The sequence below is a fragment of the Idiotropiscis lumnitzeri genome, chromosome 1, assembly GCF_059441095.1.
Source record: "Idiotropiscis lumnitzeri isolate Australia: NSW breed Sydney's pygmy pipehorse chromosome 1, RoL_Ilum_1.0, whole genome shotgun sequence".
In the NCBI taxonomy this organism is placed as follows: domain Eukaryota; kingdom Metazoa; phylum Chordata; class Actinopteri; order Syngnathiformes; family Syngnathidae; genus Idiotropiscis; species Idiotropiscis lumnitzeri.
The window spans coordinates 6,000,107-6,024,973 of NC_142391.1; the positions used below are offsets into that span (position 1 = coordinate 6,000,107).

The 24,867-nt window shown below is 41.4% G+C and overlaps 3 protein-coding genes across 4 annotated transcripts; all 3 read right to left on the minus strand.

Annotated features, from left to right (window-relative positions):
• Window positions 1-193: 193 nt before the first annotated feature.
• On the minus strand, window positions 194-9,011 carry LOC148342969 (transcription factor Sp3-like). Its single transcript, XM_088313211.1, has 8 exons — window positions 8,470-9,011; window positions 6,678-6,890; window positions 5,586-6,146; window positions 4,635-4,850; window positions 4,354-4,561; window positions 3,674-3,866; window positions 2,632-2,828; window positions 194-2,212 (listed from the first exon to the last, which is right to left on the minus strand). Exons 1-8 carry the CDS (start codon window positions 8,521-8,523, stop codon window positions 1,956-1,958), a joined length of 1,899 nt encoding a protein of 632 aa, XP_088169337.1. The 5' UTR covers window positions 8,524-9,011; the 3' UTR covers window positions 194-1,955.
• A 1,862-nt stretch (window positions 9,012-10,873) lies between these two features.
• On the minus strand, window positions 10,874-17,306 carry ola1 (Obg-like ATPase 1). 2 transcript variants are annotated; one of them, XM_088313714.1, is made up of 11 exons: window positions 17,172-17,306; window positions 16,788-16,885; window positions 16,575-16,718; window positions 15,348-15,475; window positions 14,615-14,790; window positions 14,463-14,543; window positions 14,297-14,394; window positions 13,078-13,218; window positions 11,932-12,028; window positions 11,252-11,374; window positions 10,874-11,150 (listed from the first exon to the last, which is right to left on the minus strand). In XM_088313714.1, the coding sequence occupies exons 2-11, from the start codon at window positions 16,883-16,885 to the stop codon at window positions 11,049-11,051; spliced, it is 1,188 nt and encodes a 395-aa protein (XP_088169840.1). In that variant the 5' UTR covers window positions 17,172-17,306; the 3' UTR covers window positions 10,874-11,048. The 2 variants fall into 2 exon arrangements, with proteins under 2 accessions (XP_088169840.1, XP_088169848.1); XM_088313722.1 differs by having other exon boundaries at window positions 17,226-17,292.
• A 932-nt stretch (window positions 17,307-18,238) lies between these two features.
• Window positions 18,239-24,308, minus strand: LOC148342971 (transformer-2 protein homolog alpha-like). The gene is made up of 8 exons (XM_088313224.1): window positions 24,124-24,308; window positions 21,852-21,991; window positions 21,213-21,360; window positions 20,676-20,864; window positions 20,002-20,117; window positions 19,753-19,923; window positions 19,617-19,687; window positions 18,239-18,767 (listed from the first exon to the last, which is right to left on the minus strand). Exons 1-8 carry the CDS (start codon window positions 24,154-24,156, stop codon window positions 18,757-18,759), a joined length of 879 nt encoding a protein of 292 aa, XP_088169350.1. The 5' UTR covers window positions 24,157-24,308; the 3' UTR covers window positions 18,239-18,756.
• Window positions 24,309-24,867: the final 559 nt, after the last annotated feature.

The window sequence follows — 24,867 nt, forward strand, 5'->3', positions numbered from 1 at the left end:
GGGCACACTAGGCCACCGAGGTATCCAAAAAAAAACTTTCATTAAAATCTGATGTGGCATTTCAAAATAAAAGGCCAGGGGAAACTCAACGTTACACCTCTAACGCTGATTTTTTTTTTAAATTCTAAAAAAAAAAGGTTTCCATTTGTCAAACAATGTTGGGGATGATGTCATTCACACAGACGCTGTTGACTGAGCGTTTCAGACTTTATTGTGATCATTTGAAAAAAGGTTTTACAAAAAAAGGTAACATTCAATTTTTACACCAACTCTTTAAAAAAAAGTCATTTTAAAATAAGGTTTTGATACATTGAAATAAATTGCGTTGACTAAGTGATGGCTTCTATAAACAATAAGATAATACACATGTAAATGACTGCTACAAACATGCGGACAAACATGGAGCATTATACATGGAGGAAACAATGAAAAACAAATAAAACCCAAAAAAATAGTGATTGTTTTTTTTTTTCCAACTTTAGAGAAGACATGGCCACACTTGGTTTATTGCAAAAATGGAATCTCACCTCTAATTTGGACTGGAATGTTTGCCGCTACAATTTGTTGCATCCGTTTGCTCCAAATTTCAGCACACAAATGGGAATTTACCCCAAAAATAAATAAATTGTCAACAAAAAACATGCAACTCCACATTCTGATTTTTTTTTCTTTCATCTCCCCAGAACGTTTGGCTCTTTTTTTTTTGTATGAAAATTCAAAAGGATTTAGAGATGCATGGTTTTCGTTGGAGTGATGGAAAAAAGTTAAAAAAAAACAGACAAAAAAAACATTGTGGGAAACATTCTGTACTGGACAGTTAAAACCACTTTTACGATACATTTTGGGAAGCTCACTTAGTGTTAGCCTAGCATTCGCAAAAATCTCTGAGGCGACCACAAGTGACATGCCGTCTTGTGACATTCCCATTATTGACAAATGTTTTATTTTAGTGCACAACTTAACGAACATTTGCATTGGGTGTTTTCACAGCGACGTTAACGGCATTCTAAGTGCACTTCCCAAATGCGCTGACCCATTTGTCACATTTTGACTTTTGCCCACATTTTGTGAAGTCCACTTAGAATTATTAGCACATTAGCAAAAAAATGCCCGAGGTGATCGACCAGAAGTGATGATTTTTTTTCCAGGAAACAGCGTGACGTGGTCTCGTGACATTACCATCAAAGGAAAACCTTTGACTTAAGTGCACAAGCAAACGGTTTAAAAAAAACAAGTGAGCTTTTACATCAAGTGTTTGGACGGCGACATTAACGACATTATGAGCGCGCGTCCCAAATGTGTTGACCCACTTGTCGTATTTAGTCTTTTTCCAACATTTTGTGACATCCACTTGGCATTTATCGCATTAGTCTAGCATTTGTAAAACCATTTCCGAGGCGACCGGAAGTACTGGGAACAACATTTGGTGGTATGACATTTCTATTAGCGGAAAACCTTTTATTTCAGCGCACAAATAAAATGGTGAGGAAAAAAAAAAAATGAGTGAGCTTTTGCATCAGGTGTTTTGTCGGTTGAGACCACTGCCGACTTTAACAACTGTTTTATAAGCGCACTTCCCAAACATGGGGAATCTTTTCGTGGCGGACCTTTGTGTTTAAAAAAAAGACAAAAAAACAAACAAAAAAACACTCATGCAACTCCAGCATTTTATACACGACTATGATACAAAATAAGGCATTTCATTGTGTATAATGTGTGTGGGGGTGTGTGTGTGTGTGTGTGTGTGTGTATACGTAGCAACCATTTTGAATGCTTCCGCCGGCCTATAAAAAGACTGCAAAAACAAAGTCTGGGTAACTCTTACTTAAAATATATATATTTGTCATATATTTATATTCATATGTAAAAAACAAACAAAAACAAAATCAGAAAGGAGACAAGAGAGGAGGTCCTTGTGATAGGCCAGTTCTCTCACCCGTCCGTCCATCATGGCCTCATTCCAACGCCTCGCCGGGCGCCACGGTGACCAGCTGCAGCGGGATCTCCTGATTGGCCACCAGGTTGTGGGCGGCGGCCGACTGCAGGATGAGCGTGGTGCCGTCGGCTGTGATGAGGGTGTCGGCGGGCAAGGGCGACGACGACGAGGCGGGCGCGCCGCCCTTTTTGTTCTGGTGAGTCTTTATGTGCTTGGCCAAGTGGTCGCTGCGCATGAAGCGCTTGGAGCACTCGCCGCACACAAACTTCTTCTCGCCTGACACGGGGACACAGTTAGCAATGTTAGCTTAGCTGTATATATATATATAAAAAAACAACAACATGCAGTGATACAATGATTAGCCGCAACTTTTTTGGGGGGCTTTGTATTGAAAGCAATAAATGGACAATGGACAAGTTTCGGCCACAAGAGGGCGGCAGTGAACTTCACAACATCAGTTCATGCGGTCAACTAGCAATTAAGTTGCATTTTGTGTTTATATTTTCAATTGTTTTCCTGCAGGCACTGCGACTCCAAAAAAAGCGAGCGAGAAGAAAGTGCTAAAGGCTTCTAAGTAGGGATGAACAATGAGTCACGTTTAAAATCGACATTGTCGTGTAGGGTCCTGAGGTCACTCGAGGCCCCGCCCCTCCTAAAGAGGCTTCTAACGAGCACGTTCGCTATGCCTGCGTCACCTGTATGCGTCCTCCTGTGTCTCTGCAGCTCGTCGCTCCTAGTGAACCTCTTGCCGCAGTACATCCAGTTGCACACGAAAGGACGCTCGCCGCTGTGCCAGCGCAGGTGGGCGCGCAGGTGCGACGTCTTGCCGTACACTTTGCCGCAGCCGACGATGTGGCAGATGTGCAGCTTCTTCTTGCCCAGGCCAGAACCTCTGCGTGTGTGAGTCACACATGTTTGTACGTTACGTCCTACCAAGATCATTCGTTCTCAAAGGGTTTTACACTAAGTAGCACCCCAAAAAATATTTAGCACTCCAAGTAACCACGATGACTGATATTTAAAAACCAGAGTAAGCCTATGTGCCCTTGACAATTTATTAAAATGATTTGGGGGAAAATTCTCCATCTTTATCCCTATCTTTGTTACAGCTCCAGCTGGTGTGAAATGCGCTATATAAATAAAGTTGTATTGTATTGTATAAATTGATTGCCTCACTTTTAATAGACTGTACATTGTAAAAAAAAAAAAAAATACTTCAAACCGGCAACATTTCGTTTTTAGCAAATGAATGAGTGGAGCTAGCCTCAGCATGGAGCTATGCATATGTGTTAGTTAGCCGCTACGTTTCTTTAGCCAGGGAAGCAAGTGGGGGGGGTGAAATGTGCCAACAGTCAAATCTTGACCGCACCTTCAAGACAACATATGTCAGCGTTAACTAAATTGCAAAGGATGCAGTTTGAGTGGTATTGTTCTCAAAAGGTAGGACTCAAACCTGTTCTAATATTTAAAAAAAAAAAAAAAAAAAACAATGCTTACTGGAAAACGAAACAAAGGAGTGGAATATTTCCAAACAAAAGATTAGTGCGGGTTCATAATCATACCAACCAAGATTAAACTAGCACTGTGTTCAACCACAACTATTTGTGCATGTGTCTGAATAAAGAGACTGTTTCCTCTCCCACCTCAGCTAAATTACAGAACCTATTAACAACTCGTGCAGTGTTGCATGAGTGACTACTTTGAAGACTGACCCAGACGACTTGCGTTGTTGCTCACCTTCCTCCAGACTCTTTACAGTTGGGGCAGGTGCAAGCTACCCGTCGCAGCCGCTTGCCCTCGCCGCTGGCGGCGTCGGCGTCGTCATCGACGGTCATCTGCACGCGCAGGTTGTTCAGGTCGCTGGGGTTGAGCGTGGAGTCGCCACCCAGGTGCCAATCCTCAGACTCGGGTTCCTCCTTGATTTGGATGCCTGCGTCGACGGAAGAGGACGAGACGTGCGCTTAGGAAGAAGGTAGGGTTGGAAAATCTTTATAAAGTAAATTTTCTTTAGGATTTCTCGGTCAATGATTTCTGATTCTTTTCTTCCCCGCACTTACAGGAAATCTTTTTATCATTGAAAGAGTTTGCAGTGATTCAAAAAAAAATAAAAAATACATGTTAAAACTGTCCGTATGGCCTGACAGAATATAATAAAAATGTCGTGAGACAAAAATAAGCCCTCCCAAGCATCGAAATTAAATTTAATTATTATTTCATAACTTAACACAGTTGAATAAAACTAAATAACCTCACAGTGGTTTGTGTCGATACATCGAAGCTCTTGCAAAGCTGACTACCAGAGTTATTTAACTCGAACTAAGAGTTAGTAACAAAAGTTAAAAATGAATAAATAATAATAAAAAACTATAAATAACTCATTAAAAATCCTGACAAAAAATGAGCGATCCGTGTCATACCAGCCGGGCTGTTGGTGTCGTCACCCTGCTGCGTGAACTGAACGCCACTTTGCGTCAGCGAGTTGACGGTCACAGTTTGGAGGTTGGGCAAGCTGACCTGGCCCGCCTGGCCCAGAGGGAGGGTCTGCACGGGGGCCAAGGTCAGCTGCTGCGCCTGGCCCTGCCCCTGAGGCAGCTGCAGCCCCTGAAGCGACTGAACGCCCTGAACCTAAAAACACAGGACACCCCTGAATATCCACTTCGGAAAACGTCGTCGCCCGGACCTCGGCACGCTTGCCCACCTGGAACGTCTGCCACTGGATCTGCCCAGTGGCGCTGACCGTCTGGGCTTGGATGAGGAACGTCCCCGGGTTGACCAGCTGGACGCTCTGAAGGGTCTGACCGGCCGCCGCATTCAGGTCCTGGCCCGCTGTGACTTGGGTGTGACCGTCGCTCGACAGCTGTAGGATGGGCTGCGAGAGGGTGACGGCGGGGACGGCGGCGCCGGAGGACGGAATCTGGGCGACATCAGTGAGAGAAGATGGAGCTTAAGATGCGCGTTTGTTTTTTTTAGCTTAAACAATTCAATTCCAACATAATAAAGATAATGGCATTCAAACAACCAGCCTTTCCAAATAAAAAAGTCAGCCAAATTTTGGCGGATTTTTCTCTCTGTTGTAAATACGAAAAGACAATGTCAAATGTTCTGCCATTAAGTCATCTTTGTTTATCTATTTTTCAAAATTAAATCAGTCAATTAGTCAAGTATCGGAATCAACTTTGGTAAAAAAAAAATATATATTTTTTTTAAATCCATATTTCTCATGCCCTAATCTAAATTTGGACTAATAATTTTTCCTATGAAGACAAATGTAATCCAGGTGTAACTAAATACAGTTGTGCTTAAAGAGCCAAGTGGAATTTGTTCACTGACCATGCTGGCGACTTAAAAGATCTCAAAACAACTTTCCTCATTCAATTTAATGGAAATATCCAACAAGGTTTGCATTTCACATTTTGCGTTAGCAAAAAGTAAGCAGATTTTGAGGCAAAGTTATACACAAAGTGTTTTTCATTTTGTTTGACAGTAAACTTGGCAATGGCAAGAAACAGCTTCAAGCATCTTTTCTGTAGAATTACAAAATACGATTCTGAATCTGCCAAAATACTGTGAGGCGAGTTGAGTTCACTGCCGCCACACAGACAAATACACCGGAATTAATTAGCAACCCGACTCGAGTGTGCATGCTGACCTGGATCTGCTGCAGGTGGGAATTAAAGTTCTCAGAAGAGGACGAGGGGTCCGACACACCGGCGGACACGGCCGTGGCTTGGGTCAGCACGCCCGTGCCGTCGATGGTGGCGGGTAGTTGCGAAGGGGCGTCCGAGGTGGGCACGTAGAGCTCCTGGTTGCCATCGCCCCCCACCGCCAGTTTGCCGTCCTGCCCGGCGCTCTCCAGGGTCTGGCCGCTCATAATCAGCTGGCCCTCCGGCGTCACGCCTGTGGCGATGGGCACCGTCTGCGCCGCCGTCAGGCCCAGCGACTCCAGGTCCACGCTGTTGATGGGCACGAAGGTGATGTTGCCGGGCAGCCCCACGGGGTACGCCGAGCCGGCGGTCAGCGGAAGACCATGGAGAGGCTGCACTTGTCCCGCCTGCGTCAGGAGGTCCGTAGTGGCCGCCGCCGAGCAGCTGATTCCGATGCCGCCGTGGCCGCCGTCTTGGAGGAGCTGAATCTGCCCCGTGCCGTCATCCAAGCCTTGCGTCTGGAAGCTCGTCAGCGTTCCGTCGGCGTTTTGGATCTGAGGGATAACCTGAAACGGGAGGTTTGCAATTCAGCAGACTACAATGGAGGCGGACAGCAAATCCCCGCTATTCATGAGGGAAAGCAACAAAGCCTGCAGTAAGTAACAAAAAAAACACAAGTGATGTTCACATCGCATAAAATATCTCAAACCATGACCCCAAAACACTAAACTTATTTTCAACTCTTATGACAACTTAATGCCTAAAAATAAATGGCTTGCAAATTATTCTATTCTGGGGAGAGAAAAAAAAGCACCCAAGCCCGAAAAATACCAAATGACAAGCAATAACAATATCGCTGTGGTTTGTTGTCTTGAGCTAAAAGCCATTCAGCAAAACCAAAACACACCATTACCAGTCATCAGTCGTGACTTTCTGCAAACTCTTACGCACTTGACACACATTCCTTCATTCCGGTTAGTCTGCAGTCACATTAGTCCGTGTGGAAAAATAATGAGAACGGTGAAGCGTCGAGACAATTCTAATTCAATTATTCTCATAATCCTTGACGCCCTACTTCCCGTGACTCAACTCCTTACCTGATACTGAATGCCCGGCACGCCATTGGCCGCCGCCTCGCCCCCAGGCGCAGTCACGTAGATGGGCTGGCTGGGAAGACCCCCGAGGGGAAGCACGTACTGCCCGTTGCACGTGACAATCCCGCAGTGGGGATCATCCTTGGCGGCCGAGACAGGTGTTAACACCTCCCAGCGGTCTGATCCCGACAGCTGAATGGCAGACATGTCTGTCGTCTATGCAGATGGAAGATGTGGTGGGGATTTGGACAGATTAGCAAGAGGTAAGCAGATCATCGCATTTGAAATCACACAAACTGGGATGATGGTCGAATGGCCCGTGCACCTCAATACATTTTTGCGCTTGTCTTCTTTGGCAAAGGTGATTGACTTGGAGCCAATCTTAGCTGACTTTGGATGAGAGGAGCAGGATAAAAACCCACGCAAGCACAACGAGAACACAGGAAGCCTCAATTTAAAGCCTGAATTGACCTCTGGAGGCCACAGTAAAGATAAATGAAAAAGGGGGGTTTCGGGACAAAATGTTTGTGAAAGTGCCACCAACAGTGGACCCAAGATCAACAGCCCAAACCTGAGAACTGCAAAGCATTCATGGTGCAGCTATGCTTTTACGTAATCACCTAGCGTAATAGTCAAAATAACACCCCATGCAATTAATATGTACGGCTGCAACAAGTGAATATTTTAGTAGGATATCCTACTGAAAATTCTATTGAAAAATGAAGTACGTCTGTTTTTTTACTCATTTGGCTAGCTTGTGGTTTAAATATTAGCGTAATATGACTGAGACAATTAGCATCATAGATGGATGTAACGACGACCATCCGGTAACTTTTCAAAATGAAATATTTTTCCGCCTCGAATGATGCATGAACCGGAAGTACTGCAAGTGTTTTCTTTCATTTGTGCGGCTAAGTTCAATGGTTGGGGACCACAGGTTTAAAATACTTTTTAGGGATCCACACTAACACCTGAACGAAAAAGGTCACACCTACAATCTCCATCATTATTTTCTTGGCATAAAAACGGAGGCCATGAATTGATGCATTTTCACTGATTTTAAAGAATCAGAAGTTACTAATTTACGTGAATATTCTTATTCACATTTTGATAAATAAAACTTCTTTCATTGGAATTATCTTCTTAAGGTATGTTTGATAATGCTGGTCTTGTGTCTATCAATCCATTTTTGATATGTGACACATACCAACGTAGGCCTGGTGGTGGCTAGCTGGCGAGCGAAGATTCGAACCCGCCGAACTGAGGCACACGTGCCACCCACTAGGACATCGTGTTGCCATCGTGGAATGGGTCAAAATGACAGCACAAATAATAACAGTAAATATTTTTTTTAAGCGAAAACGCTGGCAAAAGTGCCGCTAGCTCACATAATGGAGGCTAGCAGGCGAGTGGGGGATGGGCGGGAAATGTACGCTACTGTTTTTGATTATGGACGCCGAAGCCGAGCGACATTATCCCGTCGGCGGCGAGCCTCCGCCCGCCCTTTTTCGTCGCGGAGAAAGCACCGAGCGACAGTCCAGCGCGGGGCGACAGCCTCGCAGCGTCCTCCCCACTATGGGCGGGTTTTAACGGGCTAAGAAGTGGGTGGCCGTTGTGGAGAGTGGGGGGAACACAGGAAGTGTACTACGGCGTTTCAGCCTCCTCCACCCTTCCCCACCCCCCAATGGCATCAAAATTTCAAAACGTGTGAACTTCCACGCTCGTCAAACACAACGCCGAACACGAACCAAGAGGGAGGAAAGCGAGGGGGACAAAAAAAATGTGGCGGGTTTACCTGCGTTTCCTGAAGAAAGTCGCTTTGACTGCTGTCCACGTCCGCGGACGCCATTTCTCCCTTGTTTCACTCGGTAATCTTCAACTCCCGTCGGGCCTTGAAAACCCCGCAAAGCATCCCCCCTCGCTACTCTCGCTTGGTCCTCCCCCCGCAAAAAAAAAATACTTTCCCCTCTTCCCAACGAGCCACAACTCCCGTCAACTTTGCAGGGACGCGGCGGGCCACCCGGACACGGAGAATGGCTGTTTACAACTCCGTCGCTAGCCTGCTAGCTCGGCTGCTAGATCTCCATAGCCGAGCTAGTTAGCCGCCGAGCAAAAAAAAAAAAAGAAAAGGTTTAAAAAAGACGCATCTCTTGTCAATAAAACTCACCGCCGGTGTCGCACGTCTATTCGCTAACTCTTTTAATAGTTTACATCCCGAGCGGGGATGTTATTGAAAGCCGCTAAACTCCGTACATGTCCATTTTATCATAGACGGGCTAGTAGTGTTGATCGGTGAATTCGGGTCGATTTTTTTCTATTTTGATTGACGGTGCGGGAAACACAAAGGGGAGGGACTTGGCGAGGTCGATTTACAGGACGTCCCACCCTTCTTCTTTGCGACGATTGGCTAAAGGTGGTAGTGAGTCGACGTCTGATTGGCTGGCCACTGATGTCAATCGTTTTTAAAGGACGTGTGTTTCCTGTTTGGCGGAGTTCGTGACAGGACGTAATGAACTTTTGTAGAGTTTTCAACATTTAAACATAGTTTAAAATGTATATATATATATATATATATATATATATATATATATATAGTGGCTGTCAAAATTAAAGCATTAACGCTTTACATTTTTAACACAGTTAAATAGTTTAACTTAGTTTTATTGACTTCAAAAATAATTTCATACTTTGCAAAGCCAAATTCAAATACTGTACCATATTATATGTACATCTTCAGCACATCATCTCAGAACAAAACACCCTGTTCAAGTTACCACTGGGCCTGGCAAGCCAACACTGCTGGAGTGTTGCTTGTGGGCAGAACTAAATGTGCTGTATACATTTTGAGAATTTTTTAGATCCTATTCAACGATCGAGAAATTATTAAAACAGTCTTTGAATTAAAATATACTATATATTTGGCGATTTTACATGCATTCCAAAATGTTATTCAAGTAAATAACTGTTGTTAAGCTTTGCTAAAAATAGTAGTTGAAAATTTGATTAATCGCAATTTATTACCATTATTTTTTGCGATTAATTCGTTAAAAAAACGCAATCGCTTAACAGCACTAATATATAGATGTTTACATACATACACAAAACATGTATAATACATAAATTATAGCTGCCCTAAATTCATCCAGCCATCCTCGTGCCAACTGAAATGAAGTATTGCGAACACCACATGACCAATCCCAGAAAACTGGTGAGCCTTGACGTTCGCAATATGCACATTGATGTCAATCTCAGTCGACTGCAGGGGACGGTGCTGAATAAAATGTCAGCCTCCTTGGATGGATTATACTTGTCATTCAACAAACACAATATTAACCAGAATACAATGAGTAAACATAGAGCAGATTATTGCAAAGAAATATTTTGACTTGATTTCTGCTTTAAATATAGGTAAAGGTTGTATTTATTTTTTTACATGAAATAATTTCAAAATTAGTAATTAATTACTGATGGTAACAAAAGAAAAGCTAATGATTTGATGATATACACAGTATTTTTTGTCTGATAGACGCCATGATTCAGTCAATTGAATAAAGGTCAGGCCATAAATAAATGACACATCCCCTCCTAAAAAAATGTTTTATAAACAGTTGTAATATACTTAATCACAATCGACTCCATTATGTATTGCGGTTGTCGTCTTTGTTGTAACACACTTCATCTGACGAACAGACGTGGCATTTGCAAAGCCGTGTTCATGAAAAAAAAAAATGATTTACCGTTATAAAAATGCTTTCATAGACAAACTCCTGACCCCAAATAATCAAGACAACTGTACCTAGTGTCAAAGTCACATGACAGTCCACAACCTCACTATGCTAATGAACCGCTAATATCTGCCTGATACTCTATGCCGTTGAGTATATGATGAAAATAACGTAGTTGCCAGTAAATCCCCTAACGAGGATATGCGGTGAAGAGAATATATGGACGTTTTCATTTTTTACTAAAATTATATAGCAGTGTATTTTATTTCTCTCATGGAGTGAATCATAGTATTACCTCTCCATGTAACCTTTTTATTAAAATAATTTTATGATCCATAAAAATATCAGATTGGGAGGTTAAAATTGACAATGCTAAAAAAAATAATAATAATAAAATAAAAAAATCAAGATAAAATGTATCTTGAAACGGGAAAATAACATCAAAAATGTAATTTCATGTCATGGACTCATGAGTGGGTTTTGTCACATTTTATTGACGCGTGCGTATTGATGACGAGGTTGCCATTTTTTTGGGTTATTGTTGACAGTCCACATGATTCCGGAGCAGAATGAAGGCCTTCTGTGTGTGGTCAATAAAAAGCAAAAGTGTGGATGGCATTCTCTTCTTTAAAAATAATTCTTGACCTTCTTATTTCTTCTTAGGCGCGTTGGGTGTGTTGAATTTGAAGAAGATAATGTCACCGTCCTCCACCACGTAGTTCCGACCCTGTTGTCTATATTTGCCTGCAGCCTACGGGGTGGGGAAAAAAGCAAATAAAATATACGTGATCAAAATGACTTGTATTTTATGATTGACCTTCAAATGAATCGTTACTCCCAAACAGACCGTACCTTAGCTGCATTTTCGCTGCCCTCTTCTTTGAAGTCGACAAACTTCATCACCTCGGCCATGATGAAGCCCTTCTCAAAGTCGGTGTGGATCTTGCCGGCTGCCTGTGGAGCTTTGCTGCCTTTCTGTTGGGTTGCAATGACAAACACTGAAGTGAATGTTTTTCTTTTGTTCGCGTGTGTATCTTTGCATGAGTTTGAGTGCCCAAGTAAGTTTTGTGGTGATGGGCGAGTACCGATACGCATTGGTATCAGGCCGATACTGGCATTATTTTTTTAGGTATTGGATAAGCATGGAAGCAGCCGATACCAGTCACCGATACATAAGACAAAGAAAATCGGACTATGACAAAATCCTCATCGGCAGTAATTTTGGCACTATAATGTGACAGTTTGACACATCAGCCGCGTCAAATAGAAATGTTTTGTTTTGTTTTCTCATTGGGTTAAATTATATTCACAAGTATTTATACTCTGTATCGTGACTACTCAAAGAGGGAATACTCTTACTGGTATCGGTCTTAAAAAAAAAAGGGATATTGAACATCGCTAATGTTTTGGGTGGGTATGTGTGAGCTTTTAGTGATTTGCATTGGCAGTGCATCTTTTGGTGCAAGCATTGCATGAAGATAGAAAAAGCCCAAGAAACACGCTGAGATGGTAATGCTGAAGGAAACACTTACCCTGACGGTCCACGCTCGCACCTCGTCCGGTCCCGCGGTGAAGAAGTACTCCAGCTGTAGCGCCGCATAGCCAGTCTTGATTATTTTGGTCAGGACACTAGATGGAGACAAAGTCAACGATATTGCGTTACGTGTCACAACCAGGGGTTTGTTCGTTTTTAGTTGATTATTTATTTATTTATTTATTTTTTAATATATGGCGTACTTGTCAAGTGCAAGATTTAAAAAAGTTATAATAAGTATTAGGGCTATAGGTATCAAATACTTTGGTATTCGGATACCCCACTGATAAGTCTATCGAATAGTCAGATATAAATATTTATTTTGGCTTGGGGAAAAAAATATTATGAATACAGAAGACCAAAAAACAATACTACAAAAAATAAATAAATAAAAATAATTCACTCCATGAACGACCAACATTTTCTCTTGAAACATCACCAAATCAGATTTTAGACACTTCTTTCCAAATAGATTTTGGCATATGGAATGAATTGACAGCAGAACCAATTTTGTCCACAAAAAAAAACTAAAACACAGGAATTAAATGTGGCCAATAGGCGATGTATAGTACAATTTCAATTAACTTGAGCTTTTTTTTTTTGCCCTTAATTATCAATTGGACTTGATTTCAGGACGATGTTGTGCTGTTGATGTTGGGGGGAACAGTTTGTGATGGCAATATAAAATGACCACGACCACAGACGGAAAAATGAATCAAGAAAGCGTCAGCCATCACATCGCAATGTGCTGTCGGGAATAACTTCAAATTAAAAGTGAACCAATGCATTGACGTCCCTAATTTTTTTGGTAAAATTTTATTTTGAAGTTGGCCTTCTCACCACGATGGCAGTGATTTACTGTTAGGCATTGCATGAATGATGCAGAAAAAAAATGCCTTGAGCAATTTCCAAACTCTTTTCAATTTAGTTCCATAAATATAAAATATAGTTTGTTAGTTTTTAAAAATACTCATATATAAATATAATTCTTTTTATTTTATTTTTTAATATTTCTTCCAATGTTTTCATTTTTGTTTTTTTCTTTCTTTTTGTTCCCGATAATGACCGTGGTCATAACACAATTAGACTTCATTCGGAATTGAAGCACAACTAAATGATCCAATGAGACGCGGGCGAATGTCACCTTTGTGTCTTTTGCTCCTCGCAGTATTTTATCTGCTCCTCTGGCTCCATGTCAAAGAGTTTGGACTCCAACGCTCCGCTAAGAGGGATCACCATGGAGCCCGGGTCGTGAGCATCCACCCACTCCTTGATTTTAGCCAACCTCAGAGAAGAGAAGAGATGCTACTTACAACATGACAACACACACCTCCGCTCATGCATTTGCCATCGCACTTGTCCTCCGAAGGGTTGTGAGTGAAGTGGAACCGAGAAGTGGGGTCCACCCTATATCGAGCAATCGCCAGGCTTATGTAGAGAAACAAGCGTTCATATACATGGTTGGACAATTTCGAGTGCAGTGAAACCAATATGCATTTTTTTTTGGGGGGGACAGGAAAAGTCAACAGGACCCGTTTTTCGTGGCAATGTATGTCTGCTTATTCCAGAATTTTTTTAGGTAGTTTTTCAGTGCAATTATAATGGCCATTAATTTTACATGATTTTCACGATTCAAGAGCCTGGTCTGCTCCCGATCTACTGCACGCGCACACACACATACAAAAAAAGAATAAAAAAAAAAAAAGTAAATAAATTACCAACACAAACTCAAAACAATAATACACGCAAAAACACCCAAATAAGCAAGTTAAAAAGAGTAAAAAAAGAGACCAAAACGTACACAATAACACAGACGTAAAAACACAACCAAAACAAAGACGAGCAGCTCATATAAACTCGCTCAAAAACACACAACAAGAAACTGAACAAAAAGACTAGATCACCCATACACAAAAAATACACACAACACAACCAAAACCAACCTAAAAAAAGACTAACCAAGTCTCTCACACGCAAACATAAAACACAAACTCACAAATGCACAAGATAATGCAAAAGAAAAACCAACAATAACAAATCACAAAAACAAATCATTATAAAGAAATAAAAACACACAAATACACTCATAAGGACTAAAAAAAAAAATCTAAAACCACACAACCAAAACAAAGACTGAGAAAAAATTCACTTGAACACACACCCGAACACAAAAACATATGCGCTAAGACAACACAAAACAACAAAAACACTAAATGAAACACAAACAAACATGTACACACTCATACACCAAGACAAACAATAATAGCACACAACCACAAAAAAGGGACTAATAAAAAATACCAAACATAAAAGTACAAAATCTCAGAATGAGAGTTACCACAAACAGAACTTGCACAACATACCACTTGTTCTTTTTGCGGATGTAATCCTTTTCGGAGAGGTTGACCAGGTAGATCATAGGTTTGGATGTGAGGAACAGGTACTTGTTCAAAACCTCGATCTGTAACACAAGCACAATTCAAGCCCCACACAAGCATGCCGAACCACGAATCGAGAAGGGCGCCGTACCTCTTTGTCATTCCAGTCGCGGCAGAATCGCACGTGTTTCTTCTCGTCGACCACCCAGTTCTTCACCTTCACCATGATGTCCTGAAGAGAGAAGGCGCTCGTCTATCACCGCGCTTCCACCCGTAAGGACAACAACGGTGCAACGGTCCTACGTATTCCGGTTTGAGCTTCTTGTCGTTGCCACGGACCGCCGTCTTCTCCAGCTTGTCCAGGATGGGCGCGATCATCTCCTCGTCCTTGAGCCGAAGCTCCTCGTGGATGATCTCCATGTCGCGCACAGGGTCCACGTTGCCCTCCACGTGGATGATGTCCTCATCGTCAAAGGCACCTGGGGGGGGGGAGAAAAAAAATTAAATCCAGGTTGAAAATGTTTATTTGCAATTTTCCATTGACTATTACTTGTTTTGTGTTTTTTTTTTTAATTAAAATAATCTCAGTTTCCATCTGTGTGTTTTTCAGTTTTGGATGTTTTTTTCTCTTTCCATTTTTATTACTGTTTACTACATTTTTAGTCAAATTTGTAAAGTTTTTGTGATTTCTGCTTAAAGCCTTTTGAATTATTTTTAAATTGTTAGTATTTTCCAACAAATATTTTTGCAGTTTTTATCCAGTATTTTGTATTACTTGGTACTCTTACATTTGTTCCAAATAATTTGCCTCTATTATCTGAGCATTATTTTCAAATGTTTCTCCAATTATTTCTTTCTTATAATTCCATCTAATATTTTGCAAAATTCGGAACATTACTGCTCTGACCTTCATTAGACTGCGGCACAAAAAGTTTGGGTCCAGCACTCTGGGCCGGCACCTGTGCGCTTCACTCAACTTGTCGCCTCACAGCAGCTGCGGAGAAGACACGAACACACACGCCGACACGCAACTCACGTGTCATGTGGAAGATGCTGTCGCAGGCGCTGATGTGGGAGAGGAAGGCGTTCCCCAGCCCTTGTCCCGAGTGAGCGCCCTTCACCAGGCCGGCGATGTCCACAACATTTAGGAAAGCGGGAACTTTACTGGGGAGGACACGGAAGCAGCGTGTCATCGATAGTGTACGGTCAACTTTCAACTACTCACCAGGACATATCTAAAACTAATTTGTTGAAAAACGCAGCTGTCCACCTCGAATTGTGTATTGCTGGAAAATAACCATAGATAATAATTTCTAACACTATTATGCCAAAATGGCACCGAAGCCCTGAATAAGGAGGAAGAAGTATTGTTAAGGAGATTCATTGCAGCATGTGCATCAGGTAACAGTTTGGGATTTTTCATTAAAGGCAGTCTCAGACTTTTATGAAATTTTAATAGTTATAATTAGTTTTTTGGAGAGGGTTTATTAGTTTTCATTTTTCAAAAATGCTCTGTTTTTGTTAAGTTTTTATTAGTTGTCATCAAGCACAGAATTAAAAAAAAAATTCGCTAAACAACTGCATACCACTCCACAAAATATGAAGTGAAATATAGATATTGCTTTGTTATCTTAGATGCATCACAACGTACAGTAAAATCAACCATTTGATACATGCAGTACCATGTGATTTATTATTAAATATCAGAAGCGCTTTTAGATGTCATCGTAAAAGAACTACAATTCCCAAACCAGTATTCAAACGCTTGTATTACAATTATACTCATCAAGGGCAGTGAATGTGGCATGGTAAGTGATGTCAGGAAACGGGAGTCAGGTTCGCCATTTAGTTCGGTGTGAGTTGCGCCCTATGGCTTCTCTTTGTGAGTGTTCTCATTTTGTATTTGAGTGAATGACCGTTTGTCTTGGACAATAAATTGCTAAAGGTTCATAGGCGACTGCCTTGCTCACCGCAATGACGTTACAAAATTTTAACTGATATTTTTATCATTTCACCCAAGTCAAGGTTTAACGGAAGCTATCTTTTAACTTATAGTCTTGTTTTATTTCTCTTGATCAAAATTGCTGCCTTTGCGATTTGAAAACTAAATCCTACTACATTTGCGATTTGATTTGAATTCAATTAATTCTTCAGCCCTAGTGTATAAAAATGTCAATTACTTTTTACATTTTTCATTCTACGCAGTAGAGATCGGACACGATCCACTACAAATACTTTTTGAATAGTGGACACACAGACAAACCTGGCTGGTTTGTGATACTGGCAGAGGAAATCGAAGCGTTCATCAGGGACAGGCACTCTACTCTCGTTGGGGTCGATGGTGCAGAAGGGAAAGTTCTCAGCTGCTGCTTGGCTTTTGGTCAACACGTTGAAAAACGTGGATTTCCTGCAAACAATTCACCCCAAAATATGTATTAACAACAAATACGCATTAGGTGTATCCATTTGTACCTACCCGACGTTTGGCAGTCCCACAATTCCGATTTTAAGCGACGTCCCGAAGCGTCCAATCAACGGGGGCGGCTTGGGTGCTTCTCCCTTCTTTGGAGCCATCTGCAAGAGTGGCGTCAGGTTACCATCTAGCCACGACACATTCGCCTGAGGATTATTCCTACTTTTATGGCTTCTTGAGGCACTTTTAGACTACGTTGCTTTACGTTAGCTGGAGTGAGGAGCTTCTCTAGCTCATTCAAACGTGATTAATGCTAACGTTAGCAGGCGGCTAACATGAGCCACTGCTGAATACGTCCGAGCGAGTCACCGACCGAATCTTCGAGCGGGCACTAAACTTAGACCTCAGGCTTTGAGTTTTAGTGTGCAAACACATTTTCACGTGTACCTTAATTTCGGGTTCTACGTGCCGGGCACTTCAGCGATAGCCGCTCACACTCACCACTCGGCAGGGAGAGACAGGGCAGGCTGCAGCAAGAGCTGAGCGGAAGTGTTTTGGCAAGCGTGCTTTCCGATTGGTCAGTGAGATCTACGTCACGAACAAGTACCCGTTTATTAAATTATATATTTTTAAATTATGTAACTCTTCCATCATTCCGTTTTCTGTAGACTATATCAACATAACACTATTCGAGGTACAAAGATAATTATCGGAATGAGTTTGAAAGAGGAGCACTTTTGATTGGCCGGCGTGAGAGAAGTTACGTCACAGCAGCGCGACGGTATTATTTTAATAGCGTTAGATAAACTTAGAAATCCCTTTATTGTCATTGTACTCAAGTGTGCAACGAGATTAGAGACGTCCAATACGTTCTTCTCTTAATGAGCATTGAACCCAACAAAATGCAAGAGATAGGTCATTTCTAGAAGCGGTTTGAGAAGCAAGTGCTCCCATTGGAGACATCACCTCCGGTATACGTACAACTTACGTATTCGGTAACACTTGCATAAGTACGTCCTCCTCAATCAAGTTACTATCAATGTGACATGGCACCCGGAGGAATTATGTCTACATTTTCTTTTTTTCAGGAGAGCCACCTGAGACGATTGCCGATGAACAGACTCACGTTTTACACCATTTATATCACTGAAATAAAGGTACTTAACTTCGCCCAAAGAAATTTTTTTTGCATGTTCAAACAATACTTTCAACAACCTCCAAGTTATTGCGGCACACACAAAGCGCACTAACCTGTTTTCCATGTTTGTTCACATTATTTTCCACTGTCAGAGTGCGCAACATGATCACTTCATTTATCTAGTTGAAACGCATATGAAAATTATATACTTAGTACATGTTATTTGCTCTAAGGTATGACTTCTCCATGAGCACATCTGCAATATATTTATTTCATTTGCCTCGTTGGTGACCTTAGAGAAGATAATTTGCATTACTGTACTCTCATGACACCACTTTGAAGAAACATGCAAATGAAAAACAAAACTAAAACAAGATTGACAATGCTTTCAGCTTTTATTTGAAAATCCACATGACAAATGTATGATGCATACAAATCGGACCTGCAATAAACTGTAAAATGACAAACTGCAGAAGGGACGCAATCCATTTAAATACACATTTTACTGTGTTCGGTTCTTCTACTCCTGAACATTGAGACAACCTAACAAAAGGGGGGGAAGGCGCTGCATTCAAACCTACCTCACGTGAACAAACCTACATGTATAAAATAAAATAAAAAAAACAAAACAGCCAGACTCTAAACTCACTATTACACTACAAAGCAAAAACAATAATCCATTCTTTCAAATGTTGCCATTTTGGTACTCTGCCCCCCGGCAAAAAAATGTCCAGATTTCAGCAAAGCAATTTTCAAGATCAGGAACGTTGTGTACGTTTATCCTCGGAATCTAAAATTTTTCTTCCCATGCATTTCTTTCTGTGTGTGCGTGTATATACGCTGTGATGTGATCAAAACATTAAAAAAAAAAAATAACATGCGACGACTCACTGCTCAGTAGTGACCTGTTGGAAAGAATTGTTTGGGTGTGGGGGTAGGGGGAGGAGAAACAAATTATTATTATTATTATTTTTTTTAAATGGTGATTAGTCCATACAATACCGCTTTTCCTCAAATAGTGGCCTCAGTTGTAATTTCATTGCGTTGATAAACATCACACCCCACCCCAAATCTACATGTGCCTTGTCACCCCTCATAGAGGAAACATTTGCCATGTACTAATTACAAACACCCCCTATGACTCACAGTAAGCATCTCTACCAGAGTCTGCACAGCGGTGGCATCTGTAGAGCTGACATTTACATTGGAGTCAAAAGAAGAGGTGGTCATTTGTAGCCGCTGAAATTTGAAAATGGATCGTGAAGGACACATTGATGTCTTAGTAAGGTTCATGGTCTGAATAAATAGAGTTCATGGGTTGCAGAGAGACAGTATATTTTCTCCATCAACTACTGGACTTCTTTCGAATATTTGTGGCGTTGCCATATCAATGTATTTTTCTATTATCTTCCAATATTCGTTTATTTTTGTAAAATTCTATATTTTGTGAATGTTTTGTATTCTGGTGTAATACATTTTATGCGTTTTTTTAATATATATACTTAAATATATTTTATCGTTTTCCATTTTATACATCTGTACATTTTGGCTAGTGGCAAAACAACTCTAAAGTGTATACATTATGGAAATCCCAATGTGCTTCATAAAAATGCCTTTTTACAATAAAATTAATGTTTATCCTATAGCTGACGCTTTGTCCTCTGGAGTCACCTCAACCAAATGCAATCTGCCAGCCACTACTTGAGGAAATACAGTAATCATGTGTTCCGCCCAATTATCAGTGTCAAACATACGTGGGGAGTAGGATCGTGATCTGGATCGAGAGCGGTACCCTCTGCTGTAGTACGGTGATGGAGATCTTCGTCTATTGGACAAACGAAAACAATTCAATATCGACCATATGAGGAAAAACGGATGCAAAACGCCTACCTGTATGATCGGTACTCCCGGTCATCATAGCGATCGTAGTCCCGATCGTAACCGCGATCGTAACCTCGGTCATAACCGCGGTCGTAGTCCCTCGACATGCGCCTTGATGAGCCTCCTCCTCCTCCGCCGCCACCACCACCACCACCGCCGCCGCCGCCGCCTCCACCACCACTGAAAACAGAAATGTACAAGCTCAGCGAAATGATGAAAAGCACTTTGGAACCATACAGTGCGGTCATGAAGACTCACTATGTGGGTCGTCCCATGTAGATGCCAGGAGTTGGGGTGTGCGCTCGTTTGGTAATGGAGAAATCCACGCGGATTCGTCGGCCATCCAGCTCCATTCCGTTGGCGTGCTCCTTCGCCTGTAGACAGGTGTCAATGAGTCACCCAAAAGCCAGATCTAATGTAAAAATGTTGCTTCGGCGCAATCTTGGGGCTAATGTAAAAGCCATAGGAAGTGCTTTGTTTCATCAGGCCATAGCCTCGTCTAATATTGGGTTGCTTCCATCATCGTACAGCGCTGTCAATAATATAATTACCACCCCTCGGTGAAGTGTGTCGCACCTTTGCAAATTAACTTTAATGCAAAGAAAAACATTTGTCAAATGAAATGGTTGCGTGTAAACGAAAAATCTATACTACAGTGAACCGGTCCCTCATGGGAAAAATGTTGGGGACCCACAATTAGCTTTCTGAGGCCATTTGCCTCTGGCCAATCATGCCATAAGAAGACACAGGGAGAGTTTTAGCGTTGCAGTGCATTGGTAGATGTGCGGAGCATTATCGCTCGGTATGTGGAAAGGACAGGCAAGCACATGAATCACCTAGTAGAAGCAGTCGCTATCCAATTTAACAGTGGGGGAAAAACTGCACTGTGAGGCCTCGGAAGTCAAAAAAATGCCATAATAACAGATACTCACCTCTTTGGAGTCCTCGTAGTTCTCAAAGTAGACAAATGCGAAGCCCCTAGAGCGTCGGGACTGCTGGTCGTACACTATGTTGACGTCAGCCAGGGGGCCATATTTGGAGAACACTTCCCGCAAGTCCCGCTCGGTGGTGTACAGGCTCAGGCCAAACACGCCAAGGCAGGTGTTTGGGTCAGGGTTGGCCTGTTGGCAGGGGGGAGAAGATCAGCAAAAGGCACAACGCTGACCCTTTGCCTTATAAAAAATAAATACAAATATAAAATTAATCAACCCTAGCACCTTGTTTAATCTTACTACACCTTCAGCTTGTGGACATTTTAGGCAATGCACAAACCACAAAAAAAATAAATAAATAATTTTTTTTTTTTTAAATCAATGTTTTTTTTTGAGGGGACAAATGGAAAGCATACAGAGAGTGCGAAGCGTTAAAAATGATTGAATGGAAAACATTTATGTGCTTTATAAGTTCGATTTTAACTACAAAGTCAACAACATTTATAAGAAACGCTAAAAGATGTACTGTATCGTTACCCTGTTGCCAATGTGCCTGCGGCGGTTGGACATGGGCGAGCGGCTGTGGCTCCTTCGCCGGCTGCCAGAGCGGCTTCGGGAACGTCGACGGCGGGAGCGGGAGCGAGAGCGGGAATAGTTCCTACGCGAGCTCCGGTGGGAACGGGACCTAAGAATGGGACGAAGAAAGTCACCCAAGACATTATTGAGCATCCAATAAATTGATCTCATTAAAACAGGATAAAATGCAGACATGTTGCAAGATTGTAACCTGAAGGGGGGGGGGGTCGTTTTGTATGGCGCTAGCAGCAGGGCTAGCGCTCAAGTTACTAAACCTAACTGACTCTGCACACTTTGATACCAATCGCCTGACAAAGTTGCCTAATCTAATGATCACTTTTTTATAAGCCAGCAATATCGCTACTGTGCTTCTGACAGCACTCTGTCTCATTAACCAAAATGTACGGGGAGGGATTTATCTCAATGCTGACTCATATTCGAAGAGAAGAAAATACTATACTGTTACGCAGTTCAACGCAAAAAGAATATATTTAATTCAACAAATACGCGATTATTTGATTGGAATTTTTAATAGGATGTCTGAATGCCAAAATAATCGATGACTGCAGCCCCAGGTAGTAGCGGTGCACATTTTCTTACCTAGATTTGGATTTGGATCTGGATCGTGAGCGAGACCTGGACCTGGAATGCTGGGAACCTTCCTTTGAGCGTGCCGGCGAGCGGCTGGTAGATTTTGCCGATCGCTGTGGGGAGGAGCTCCCTGAGCCAGGCTGTGGCTCCTGGACAAACCGGACAGCAGAGTTAAAACAAAACAAGTCACACTGGCGTCAAGAAAGAATGATGCAAAATGTGACTCCACTCGCCCTTTTTTGGAGGTTTTGTTTTTTTTTTTTTTTAGATTAGCATATTTGTGTAGATGTGACACATAACAGAATACATTGAGAATGTACTTATTTAGCTGAGAAGCAGATTGAGATAAATATGAGTGTGTGTGGGGGGCGCTAGCGAGTGAGTTACAGATAGAGGAACATTTGACATGCATGATTTAGAGAAAGAAGAGAGAGTAGTAACATAAAAGGCTGTTAAGAAATTACTCCTACCCGGCCAAACTTCTGATCATAACTTCATAACTTCTTTTACTTCATTACTTCAAAACAACCCGTCATTTCTTCTTTCTTCTCTTTGACATTACGACGTCTTTTTTGCTCCTCTTCCCCAATTTTACCATCTGCCATTACAACACTAGTCGAGGGATAGGATCTTGAGCGCTTCTTTTTTTCTGCTCCCAATACATTAGCATGCATCAACGGCATTGGCTTCAAACACTAACAACTTCGCATCTGAAACGTCTTCCGCCTTTTTTTCTTTCTTCCAACCTCAACCTTGACAAAGAACAAACAAGGGGGTGTAAGGCAAGTTTGTTGGTTTGGTTGCATTAAAATACCAAGAGGCACAAAAAAAAAAGAAAAGAAAAAAACCCAATAGTTTCACCAGATAACAGCAACAATGTACAAAAGAGTATATTGAGTGCCACACTGAAAGCGGGAAACAAAAGTAAGGCTGTGTTCGGAATCATACACTCCCACCAGTTTCACGGATCACTGTAAACATATGATTCATATAGCAGACTCTATATGTCCGTCATCATTAAAATTATTCCTCCCCACATTCCAAAAACATGCGTGGCAGGTTGAATGGACACTCTATATTGCTCTTAGGTATGAGTGTAAGCTTGGATGGTTGTTTGTCTACGTCTGCCCTGCGATTGCCTGGCAACCTGTTCAGGGTGTCCAGCGCCTACTGCCCACAGGTAGCTTGGATTGGCTTCCAGCATCCCCTGCGACCCTAGTGAGGAAAAGCGGTACAGATAATGGATGGATAATTTAAGTTTTTCCGTTATTATTGCAGCCCAATAAGGCGGATAAATTATTTTGGGTCTGTGTGGTATGCAACACACAAAATTATAAACATCAGAGAGTGGGGAATGTGCCCCATCAGTCTTAGAAATTAATAAAAAAAAAATACTGCACTCACAATAAATTACAAGCAGTCCTACATAATGGCATACTCATAGCAGTTTACTGGACGATACGATATAAGAAGTGATTTCGAAAACAGCCCAAGTGAATTACTAGAATAAAGTTGAGATATCTTGAGAATTTTACAAGGGGTAAAACAAATAAAACTGAAAAATATACAAGGTATCCATAAAGTCTCTTCCCAATTAAAAAAAAAACACCACTGAAAGTTTTTGAGGTATCACAAAATATTTTAGCGTCGTTATTTTATAATTTATGAGTTTACCAACGTCACAAATGCATCGGTGCATTTTCAATTGCTTTTGAAATACGTGTTTTGATTGGAAGATACATTTTAGCCTCCCGGTATTAAGTAAAACATTTACTTAAAAAGAAAAATCCGAAAAGGACTTGAACGCAACACTACGCCCGCCATTTTCTCGGAGTGGTTCCACTTGAATTTTACTATTTGTTTTCAGTGTGGCCCCCATTACTCCTTTGTAATGAAAATATAAATATACAACATACAGCATTGCTTAAAAAAACATTTACAGACACAAATACTACAATATTGAGGCTAGCTTTACAACGTCAGACAAATCTCACGTCGGTTGAATAAAAGCATGGCCCAGGGCGGCGTGGCCTAGTCGTGGGACGACGGCTCGTTGTAGGCCGCATAATTTGCTTTTGAAAAGGATTTAGTAAAATTCAGAAATTAACTAATATATTACACAACAAAAATATGCAATAACATTTATTGTTCAGAGCTCAAAAGACATGTTGCTATAACCATGGCGGCTAAACAAAGCTGGCATTGGGGCTAACATGCTAACGTTAGCTTGGCGTCTTTTTCCCCCGATCGGTAATTCCGTTATGAATCAAAGGCAACTCACCTTCTCCCTGAAATCTTTCTCGGTGTCGCTCATGTTCGCTTCACTACTCGCAGTTTAGCTAAATGTTTTTGTATGAATGGCTGTTTATATTTTTTTACAGTTCAAAAGGCTTCGACGGCGTCACGAACCAAAACTGGATCAAGCTGAATTTGGTCAGTTAAGCGCACTATAAATAGACCACTGTTCCTTTCCGCTTCCGGGTTTTTCGAAATAAAATATTGTGCTTCCGTCCGAAGACTGTAAAAATAATACTTTTATTGTAGCTTGCACTAGTTTAATCTTTTTTTTCCCGCTGATCATAGACGGCTCGCCAAGATTATTACCGCCGAATAACGATATAACAAATATAAAGCCCTAACATTTCTAAGCAAAAATTGAAATAGTCAAAAAGGGACATGTGGATATATCGAAGCGGAATTATAGTAAGAATCAAATTGTAGCCATGACAAACTAGAGTAAGGGATAACTACAATTCCATCATAGATAGTAAATCATATCTACAAATAAGTTGCAATGTCTGTACGGACGAATTGCTTTTGCCATTCGTGAAATGGCAAAGGCGACTTCATTTGCACTAGGTGTGAATGCCAATTTTGTATAGACAGGTCCTTGCAAATATTTTTAAAAATATACATAAAAATTCTACAGTATATTTTAAGACCGCTTGCCAAAAACACACCCATGGACAGATGCACGTACACACGCTTGTACTCTTATTAATGCAGTCATTTATGAACACACTAA

Coding starts and splice junctions, on each gene's coding strand:
- LOC148342971 (XM_088313224.1), bottom strand. CDS start 24,156: ATGAGCGACACCGAGAAAGATTTCAGGGAGAAG. Junction 21,992..24,123: donor AGAAAGATTTCAGGGAGAAG/GTGAGTTGCCTT, acceptor CGGTTTGTCCAG/GAGCCACAGCCTGGCTCAGG. Junction 20,865..21,212: donor GCAGGCACATTGGCAACAGG/GTAACGATACAG, acceptor CCCTGCCAACAG/GCCAACCCTGACCCAAACAC.
- ola1 (XM_088313714.1), bottom strand. CDS start 16,885: ATGGCTCCAAAGAAGGGAGAAGCACCCAAGCCGCCCCCGTTGATTGGA. Junction 14,544..14,614: donor AGAAGCTCAAACCGGAATAC/GTAGGACCGTTG, acceptor TTCTCTCTTCAG/GACATCATGGTGAAGGTGAA. Junction 12,029..13,077: donor GAGGAGCAAAAGACACAAAG/GTGACATTCGCC, acceptor GTCTCCATCTAG/TGTCCTGACCAAAATAATCA.
- LOC148342969 (XM_088313211.1), bottom strand. CDS start 8,523: ATGGCGTCCGCGGACGTGGACAGCAGTCAAAGCGACTTTCTTCAGGAA. Junction 4,562..4,634: donor TCCAGTGGCAGACGTTCCAG/GTGGGCAAGCGT, acceptor CTGTGTTTTTAG/GTTCAGGGCGTTCAGTCGCT. Junction 2,829..3,673: donor TGTAAAGAGTCTGGAGGAAG/GTGAGCAACAAC, acceptor TCACACACGCAG/AGGTTCTGGCCTGGGCAAGA.